At 48.4% G+C, this 10,000-nt stretch overlaps 2 protein-coding genes across 2 annotated transcripts in view; both read right to left on the bottom strand.

The window, feature by feature from the left end:
* si:dkey-191g9.5 (rap1 GTPase-GDP dissociation stimulator 1-B) overlaps nt 1-8,639 on the bottom strand; it is a 13,099-nt gene extending 4,460 nt beyond the window's left edge. Inside the window, exons 1-8 of the mRNA XM_060073256.1 lie at nt 8,499-8,639; nt 4,917-5,021; nt 3,465-3,587; nt 2,703-2,828; nt 2,256-2,384; nt 1,733-1,858; nt 773-916; nt 1-113 (exon numbers count right to left, since the gene is read on the bottom strand). The exon at nt 1-113 is cut by the window's left edge and continues 19 nt beyond it. Coding sequence (XP_059929239.1) covers nt 1-113; nt 773-916; nt 1,733-1,858; nt 2,256-2,384; nt 2,703-2,828; nt 3,465-3,587; nt 4,917-5,021; nt 8,499-8,511 — 879 coding nt within the window. The 5' untranslated portion in view covers nt 8,512-8,639. The remainder of the gene's footprint in view (nt 114-772; nt 917-1,732; nt 1,859-2,255; nt 2,385-2,702; nt 2,829-3,464; nt 3,588-4,916; nt 5,022-8,498) is intronic.
* The window catches only part of c15h3orf70 (chromosome 15 C3orf70 homolog), a 70,913-nt gene that overhangs the window by 16,692 nt on the left and 44,221 nt on the right, over nt 1-10,000 (bottom strand). The gene's annotated exons all lie outside the window — the stretch shown is intronic.

The raw sequence follows: 10,000 nt of genomic DNA, 5'->3' as shown, positions 1-10,000 counted from the left end.
GATGGCCAGCGCCCCGGACAGCTGCAGCTGGGTGTTTGAGGACTGCAGCCAGGACAGGACGTCCTGGTACACCATCCCCGTCCCCTCGCCAAAGCACTGCTGCATGGACTCATCTGGAACACACACACAGGCACACACACACACACACACACACACACACACACACACACACACACACACACACACACACACACACACACACACACACACACACACACACACACATGCCGGGGGTCAACAGGGTCCGGGGACAAAGGAGGGAGTGTGCTGGGGTCCAGAATCAGAGGACTGTTGATCCCGGGGGGTTGCTGTTTCTGTGCCATGCTGAGCTCAACGTGAAGGAAGAGAGTAGAGGAGACGTTCAGGTCCCGGTACTCAGACACTAGCAGCTAGACTGTGCAGCCTGAGCAAAATAAACAGACGATACATTCTGACACTGGAGTAAGGGTGTGTGTGCGTGTGTGTGTGTGTGTGTGCTTGCATGGACGCGTGAGTGTTTTTCTGTGTATATATGTGAGTGTGTGTGTGTTTGTGTGTGTCTGTGTGTCTGTGTGTGTGTCTGTTTGCATGTAGGTGTGTGTGCGTGCGTGCATGCTTGTGTTTTTTGTTTGTGTGTGTGTGTGTGTTTGTGTGCGTCCGTCCATGTGTGTCCTTGTGTGTGTGTGTGTGTGTGTGTGTGTGTGTGTGTGTGTGTGTGTGTGTGTGTGTGTGTGTGTGTGTGTGTGTGTGTGTGTGCGTCGGACCCTGTGGGTGTGTCTGGGGTAGGACTCACCTCCCAGCAGAAGGGACACCATGAGGTTGGAGGCGATCTTGACGCTGCAGAGGTTGTGGGGGTCGGTGGAGCCCTGAAGCCCGCGGACCATCTCAGACAGCGCCTCGGGGACCCCCGACTCAGCGAACTGGAGCTTCAGGAGGTCTGTGGGGACGGGGGGGTCAGTGGGGGGTCAGTGGGGGGTCAGACCAAGCTGGACGCGTGCAGTTGCAGAATCACTCCTCACACTTTATGAGCTGAATAAATGCAATGTTATGTTTCGTTTTGTAAAAACACGATTCAGTATCAACGCGTAGAAAGTACAGAGTCGGGTTGAGTTTGAGGTTATGGCGCATTTCCACTGGCGGGTGCGGGTCGGTTCGGAATGCAAAGGTGCGGCACGGTTTGCGTTTCCAGCGCCAGAAGTGGGCATGACCCGGACTGAGCCGTATGGAGCGGTACTCCTCCGTTGGGGTACTGAGACGTCTGTAAGGGTGCCAACAAACTCGAGCTACACACGCCGTCCGTTAATTGGTCGACAGAATCGTCACTTCCGTGCGACAGAGGGATAATAGTTTGTATGTGTGTCTGTGTGGGTGTGCGGGTATCTGTTTATGTCTGTGTGTCTATGTGTGTGTGTCTGTGTCTGTGTGTGTTTGCGTGTGAGTGTGTGTGTTTGCATGCGGTTGTCTGTGTGTCTGGGTCTGTAAATGTGTGTGCGTCTGCATGTGGCTGTGTGTGCCTGTGCATGTGTGTGTGTCTGTACATGTGTGTGCGTCTGCATGTGGGTGTCTGTGTCTGTGCATGTGTGTGCGTCTGTGTATGTGTATGTGTGTGCGTGCATCTGTACATATGTGCGTGTGTGTGTGTGTGTCTGTGCGTGTGTGTATGTGCGTGTGCGTCTGCTTGTGTCTGTGTGTGTGTGTGCATGTGTGCATCTGTGTGTGTGTGTGTGTGTGTGCGTGTGTGCGTGTCCCTCACCGCTCTCCCCCAGCGAGCTCAGCACCTCCAGGATGATGTGGCTCCGCTCGGCGTCGGGGGCCCGGCGGAGCTGAAGGATCAGGACCCCTGCCACCTGGAGCTCAGCCAGCGCCTCACGGGCCGAGTCTGGGGGGGCAGGGAGGGGAGGTTAGGGTAGTTAAGGTTAAGGTAGATAAGGTTAAGGTACCCATGTGGGCCAGGTTAAGGTAGGTATGGTTAAGGTAGTTATAGTTATGGTACCCATGTCGATCTGGTGATGGTAGTTAAGGTTAAGGTAGTTAAGGTTAAGGTAGGTATGGTTAAGGTAGTTATGGTTATGGTACCCATGTCGATCTGGTGATGGTAGTTAAGGTAGTTAAGGTTAAGGTAGGTATGGTTAAGGTAGTTATGGTTATGGTACCCATGTCGACCTGGTGAAGGTGGTTAAGGTTAAGGTAGTTAAGGTTAAGGTAATTAAGGTTATGGTAGTTAAGGTAGTTACCCATGTGGGCCAGGTTAAGGTAGTTAAGGTTAAGTTAGTTACCCATGTCGGCCAGGTTGCAGAGGGCCAGCAGACACACGTTGACCAGCGGGTCGTTCTCGGGGTACTGCTGCATGATGGACACCAGGAGGGGGATCACCCCGGTCTGGACCAGGTGCTCCTGCTGGGCGGCTGGGGGGGGGGGGGGGGGGAGAGTACAGATATTTAAGCATCCTTTAGAAGGATTCCACTAACAATCACCAGGTTAACCCCCCCTTATAAGCCAGACTAAGGGTCCCTTAAGCACCAGACTAAGTGTCCCCTTAAGAACCGGCCAAAGTGACTAAGTGTCCCCTTAAAACTCAGACTAAGGGTCCCCTTAAGCACCAGACTAAGTGTCCCTTTAAGAACCGGACAAAATGACTAAGTGTCCCCTTAAACCTCAGAATAAGTGTCCCCTTAAAGCTCAGACTATGTGTCCCCATAAGCCCCAGACCCTCTCCCCCTCACCGTTGTCGAAGCAGATCCTGCCGATGGCCCTCCCGGTGTTCAGCAGCATCTCCTGCTCCTTACTCTGCAGGTGGGGAACCAGCGCCCCCACCAGGCCGGCCTGGATACACTGCTCCCTGACACTGGCTGCACACACACACACACACACACACACACACACACACACACACACACACACACACACACACACACACACACACACACACACACACAGATACACACAGAGATACACACATAGACACACACGTGCACACGCACGCACACAGATGCACATGCACATTCACACACAGACACATATATACACGCACAAGCACACAGACACACACACACACACAGACACACACACACGCATAGTCACACGCACGCAGATACACACACACACACACACAGACACACACACACGCAGATACACACACGCACACATACACATATGCACTCACAGACACACATCATAGGCAAACCCACAAAAAATGCACATGAGCACGCACACCCACATGCACACAGAGACACACGCACAAAGTCGCACACGCGCCAAGAAACACACGTAAATATCAACGTAAAATCTCCCCGAAATATCACAGTGAATCTAACCATTAACATCACTGGTCCAGAACTGGTTTTCTCCACTAAAATATTACATCAATGGTCGGAGTGATCCAGGGAAACAAGAGTAGACAGCAGAACTCCTATGAGGCCGTCCTCTCTAGGGTCAGTAAACAGCCCAGTGTGAGGGTCCCAATCTCATCCCCCACAGTGGCTCACCTTCCCGGGCCACCTCCGCCACCACCAGCGCCACCTGTTGGCTGAGCTGGTTGTTGTTCCTCAGGGCCTGGGCCAGCGTGGGCAGGATCCCACTCTTAGCGATGTCCACCGCAGCATCCTTCTCTGTGGACGCACACACACACACACGCACGCACGCACGCACGCACGCACGCACGCACGCACGCACGCACGCACGCACGCACGCACGCACGCACGCACGCACGCACGCACGCACACACACATACATACACACGCATGCGCACAGACACACACAAACACACACAGACAGACACCCACACACGCATATATATATGAAATATAACTCAATGTAATGCATTGAGCCCAGACCAGCTGAAAACACACAAACATTTTGTGTGTGCATGCACAACTTGTGTACCTGTGCTTAATGTGTGTACCTGCTCCGTAAGAAGTGTGAGTGTGTGTGTGGTGTGTGGTGTGTGTGTGTGTGTGTTTTGGGGGAATTCATCCAATATTTACATTCACACGTTCATTGTGTTTATAGTTTAGGAACGCAGACCAGCTGTGATGGAGAGGTGACTGCTGCTGACAGTAGCTCTACAGACAGGGTTCACCCGTCAGACACGTGACAGACGACCCTTCAGACACCTGCGTTCCGCTCATCATGGACCCTGCCCCCCAGTGCCCCCCCCCCTATCGCTATGATGTGGTGGAGCAGCATGTTGCTATGGCAACCGCCTCCCCAACGCCCATCACACACACGCACGTCCAAACACGCACGCATGCACGCACACACGCGCACACGCATGCACGCACGCACACACGCACACACACACGCACACACAGAGAATCCAATTGGCTGTAGCAGGTGTGGAATGAGAGAGTGACTGACAGGTCGAGAGTAAAATGATTGATCGTTGTAGACGGACGTGAAGTCTGTCCTCCGGTTTGGGTAATGTCTGTCTGTCCTTTGGGTGTATAGGTAAAGTTGTTTATGTACGTAGGAGTGCACCTTGGTCCCTTTGTTATAAAGTAAGAGAGAGAGAGAGAGAGAGAGAGAGAGAGAGAGAGAGAGAGAGAGAGAGAGGGAGACAGAGAGAGAGCGACAGAAAGAATGAGTATGTCTACAGGGACACTGAGGAATGTACCATACATCTGTGTGTGATTGTGTATTGGTGTGTTTCTGTTGGTGTGTGCATGCATGCTCTTGTCCAGCAGGGCGCTAAGGTGTGTGTGTGTTTGGCTGGGTGGGTCTGAGTGTGTGTTTGTCCATGGGTGTATCTGTGTGTGCGTGTTTTTGTGTGCGTGTGCGTGTGTATGTGTGTGCGTGTGTGTTTGTGTGTATGTGTGTGTGTCCGTTTTTTTGTTTGTGTGTGTGTGTGTGTGTGTGTGTGTGTGTGTGTGTGTGTGTGTGTGTGTGTGTGTGTGTGTGTGTGTGTGTGTGTGTGTGTGTGTGTGTGTGTGTGGTCTTACTCTTCTCCAGCAGGCTGCTCAGCAGGATGTCCAGATGAGGTCTCAGCTCCTCCTCAATCACCTCCGTACTCACACTGATGGCCTTCAGCGCCACACACAGAGCCTCTGCACACACACACGCACACGCACACACACACACACAACCAAACACACGCACACACAGAAACACACACACACATACACACACACACACACACACACACACACACACACACACACACACACACACACACACACACACACACACACACACACACACACACACAGTAAATGATGATTAGTGAAGTCTTATTTTGAGGTCACACATTGTGTCAACGGTTGACAAACATTGGCTATACAACAGGACACATTGTGTTATGTCTCAGAGGAATCCAGTGACGTTGACATTAAACATGCTCCAGTTCCAGTGGCTTCAACGCCCCTCATTCAGGTCTCTACATTGAGAGAACATACCTCTATACATCTATCTACTTCTATCTATAATCATCTATGTTCTTCACATGTATGCTATCTACATGTCGATAACCAACCCCCGGCCCTCTGAGCGCTGGGCAGTGCAGCCCCTCCACGCGGCTAATTACACGGTGCAGGCATAAACATGCTATAAGCAGCATGCGGATGTCCTCCACAGGCAGGCTAGTTAGCGTGTAGCTCTGAAATGGCTGCCAGAAAACACAAACGCACACACAAACACACACACACCCTACAGATCAGGACAAAAGGGCAGAGCCACAAGCTAACATCTCGTACAGGCTCCACTACACAGAGCAATGTCTGGTGTGGAAATCAGACTAATCACAGTTGGGCCTGGATCTCTCGGTCGTCACACAGCAGGGTTTGTGTTTCTGAACACCTGCTCACCAGGAGAAGACCCATTTGAGGTACATCTGTAATGTAAAACGATGCTATTGATCACCAAGCAGGGAGAGCCAACGATGCTTTCTGTTTTAGTAATAATAATAGTTTAGTCCTAGTGGTTAGGATGTCCGACTCCTCGTCGAAAGGTTGTGGGTTTGATTCCTCGGTGTCCACAGTAGATCTCCATTAGCAAGACACCCCCTAGCCCTTACCTGCTCCTTAACCACATGGATGAAGTCGAAAACTACCGTAATACACGATCACCAATGTCAGGGGATATTGATCCCAGTGTATTGATAAGGTAAACACGTGCTGGCAGACCTCAGACAGGATCACGCACTGCCTTGACATTTGCTTTCTGCTGCATTGCATCAAAACAAACCGAAATGAGTCCATCTTCAAACCAACTTCTACTGCTGTGCTACTGTGGTTCTACTGTTATTATAAGGTTGTTGTACCGTTAATCTACTAATATACTAATTGTTCTACTACATTAGAAAAGTATTATTCTACTGATATTGTACTGTACTCTACTATTATTCTGATATGTTATCACAAAGTTATGCTAGCAGCATGGTATAACTGTATAGTGTTACAGCTAGTATAATTGTCACCCTTGTATTACTGCGTAGTATAACAGCATAGTATAACTGTTATCCTACTGTTATTAGCAGCATAGTAAAACTTGCAACCTGAAGTAATGCTAGCTGCATATGTTCTGCTGCCAAGTGGCGTGTACACTGTGCACAAACTAAGTTATGTTATTGTCTTACTATGCAATGACCCAAACACCTAATGTTATCTTTATTAACATTGTTTTGTTAATCTACTCACACTCTATGGTTATTGTAATGTTATCTGTTGGATTCTTCCAGTGATTTCAGGCCCTTGTCATGAAGCAGCAGGTGGTGTAAGGATGCTTACCGATCCAGCCTTTGCCTTTAGAGTCGTATCCCCCCCCCCCACCCCCACTGCACCACCCCCCCACCCCCCCCCCCCCAACCCATCACTAAAGCCCCCCCCAACACAACATCACCCCCACTCTATTGTACACTAGTGCTGTGTTGAGGTATAACACTACACTGTCGTGTTGATGGTGTATAACACTACACTGTTGTTGTGTTGATGGTGTATAATAACACTACACTGTTGTTGTGTTGAAGGTGTGTAACACTACACTGTTGTTGTGTTGATGGTGTATAATAACACTACACTGTTGTTGTGTTGAAGGTGTGTAACACTACACTGTTGTTGTGTTGTTGGTGTATAACACTACACTGTTGTTGTGTTGAAGGTGTGTAACACTAAACTGTTGTGTTTATGGTGTGTAACACTAAACTGTTGTGTTGATGGTGTATAACACTACACTGTTGATGGTGTATAACACTACAATGTGGTTGTGTTGATGATGTATGACACTACACTGTTGCTGTGTTGATGGTTTATAACACTACACTGTGTTTGTGTAGATGATGTACAACACTAAACTGTTGTTGTGTTGATGTTGTATAACACTACAATGTTGTTGTGTTGATGTATAACACTAAACTGTGTTTGTGTTGATGTATAACAGGTACACTGTGATGTTTGTTAAATAAGTTAGTTAGCTATGGCGCTAGCTATTGACTTATTAGCTAGCTGTTTGAAACTGAGCAGAGATGCGATGCTCTGAACAGATGAATTAAGACGGATGGGTAGAGAGAGGTAAGACACCATATGAGAGAGAGAGAGAGAGAGAAGAACGTAATCTGTCCACTAATCCCGGTAAGTCGAATGGAAATAGATCACTACCGAGCTTACACACACACCTCTCCTCAGGTGGGTCTGGCCAGGCCTTTTATTACAATACACACATTCATCTGATTAATGTCAACCTCCCGGACCATAGTGTAAGACAACATCCATAGAAGAGCACTTAGAGCGGCCTGCTTGAGCAGACCTATGAGTATTAATATTAGTACAGGTCAAGTTAAAATAAAATAAACACACATTCAACATTACAATCGGGAATATCTGTTATATATTATAATGTAGCATAGCTTTACATATTGAACCGTTATCCCGTATCACAGATCATGATGGATCTGATGCTCACAACAAGGGCCGAATACATGCCCGCTACATGCACATTACATGCACACTACATTCATACTATACATGCCCACTAAACACACTACATGCACACTACAGACACCTGACCACATGCACAACAACATACACACATGCACACTACATTAACACTACATGATCATGCAGTATTCATGTAGTTTACATGAAGTGTGCATGTAGTATTTGAATGCTACATGCACACTACATGTATACTACATGAATACTACATGCATACTACATGCAGGCTACATTCATACTACATGCATGCTACATGCATACTACATTCATACTACATCATAGGCCTACTACAGGCAAACATATTCAATATGCATCTCTTATTCAGGACAGCGTCTCACTCCCGGCTGAAGCATCTCTTCCGGGGCGTCTATCTTTCCGTTCTGTGTCCTGACATGAGAATCACGGGGATCTGACCATCGCCGCTACACGCTAAGCAATGACAGCTGCGCACACGCACGCTCACGCACACACTCGTTATACGGATCATAATAAACGCCACATTACGACAGGTCCCTAACCGCTCCGTGTGTGTGTGTGGATGCATTTGTGTCATCTGTCGGATGTGGGGTGTGGGGTGCGGGATGTGATGCTACTCACCGGAGTCTGCCATGGCCACTCGCTCTCTCTCCTCTCTCCCCGGCGATCTGACGGCTGTGGTTGGAGTGTGTGCGTGGGTGTACACCCTCCCTTCAGGACCAGGCGTACCCCCCCACCCCCCTCTCACTCTCTCTCTCTCTCTCTCTCTCTCTCTCTCTCTCTCTCTCTCTCTCTCTCTCTCTCTCTCTCTCTCTCATCCGACGGAATGTGTCGACGTTGGTAAAAATAAAGGTTATTATGGGAGTCTGGTCGCTTTCACTAGAAAATGTATTTAAAATGTAATATTGACTGTGTAGCCCTAGGTATACTATATGGCACTTTCTCTCTCACGCACACACACGCACACACGCGCGCACATGCGCACACGTGCGCACACACACACACACACACACACACACACACACACACACACACACACACACACACACACACACACACACACACACACACACACACACACACACACACACACACACACACACACACACACACACACAATTGAGTAGGCTATTATGTCTGGCCGGTCCTAATACGCTCCAAATCCTAAATCTTTTCGAAGCTCATCAGGTGATATCAGCTCCATACACAGACCTGCCGTTCCTCGCCGTTATCAACTTGAGTTAAATACCAAGGCGACGAGTGAACAGCTTTCACTCATTCTATTTCTGGGTTCATTTTTATTGTGTAAATATTGCGGTGGCGACACCTCACCGCTAGAGAGCGCCAAATAACCTAGAAAATAGTCGACCCCTGGAGCGTATTTCTGCTCTTGTGTTTGTTGGACTGCAGGGGGCGCTGTTTAATCACATCCGCATTGTCACATCTCCATCCAGATCATCTCGATCTTTAAAAGTAAGCCCTTGTTCTCCAAGATCCAGAAGAAACACAGGGTTGTTTTTATTGTTCTGGTTATTCAGTGACCTCACGTCCTTATATAGCTTAAATGGCTTAAAGATGTCATATCATATTTGCGCATATTCTGTGGTTAGAACAGAGCTCTAGACACAAGACCTCCTTGACTTTGTAGATAATAGGTGTGGGATGAGCCTCTTTCATTCGTGAACACTATTAGTTGAACTCCTATGAGGTCCTAACCAAGATGTTTGGAGACACTGGTTCCACCTAAACCCAGAGGTCAGAGGGCATGTGTTGATACATGAGTCACTGGTTGTGGATTCATATTTATTTCTACCTTGTTGCAGCTCATTTTGCTGCCATTTTTACTCTCACATGTGAAAAACAAACACACAAATCCTACATAATTCAAACGAACACATCTCGTTGTTATTGTGATCCTCACAAAAACAACCATTATGTTATTGTTTTCAGAGACAGAACGCGAGCAAATCCTTCTTGATTCACAGACACTGCGGTTGAGGCGTTTTGTAAGCTTGAAGCTAAGTTGTTGCATCTATGGCGTTCCCATCCCCACCTACGCTCCCCATCTCTCAGATTCCTTTTCTAACCCGTTTCATCCTCCTCAGACATGATACATCCAACAA

The sequence above is a fragment of the Gadus macrocephalus genome, chromosome 15 (assembly GCF_031168955.1).
Source record: "Gadus macrocephalus chromosome 15, ASM3116895v1".
NCBI lineage: Eukaryota > Metazoa > Chordata > Actinopteri > Gadiformes > Gadidae > Gadus > Gadus macrocephalus.
The sequence above is the reverse complement of the archived record's forward strand: the minus strand, read 5'-3'. Positions and strand labels throughout refer to the sequence as shown.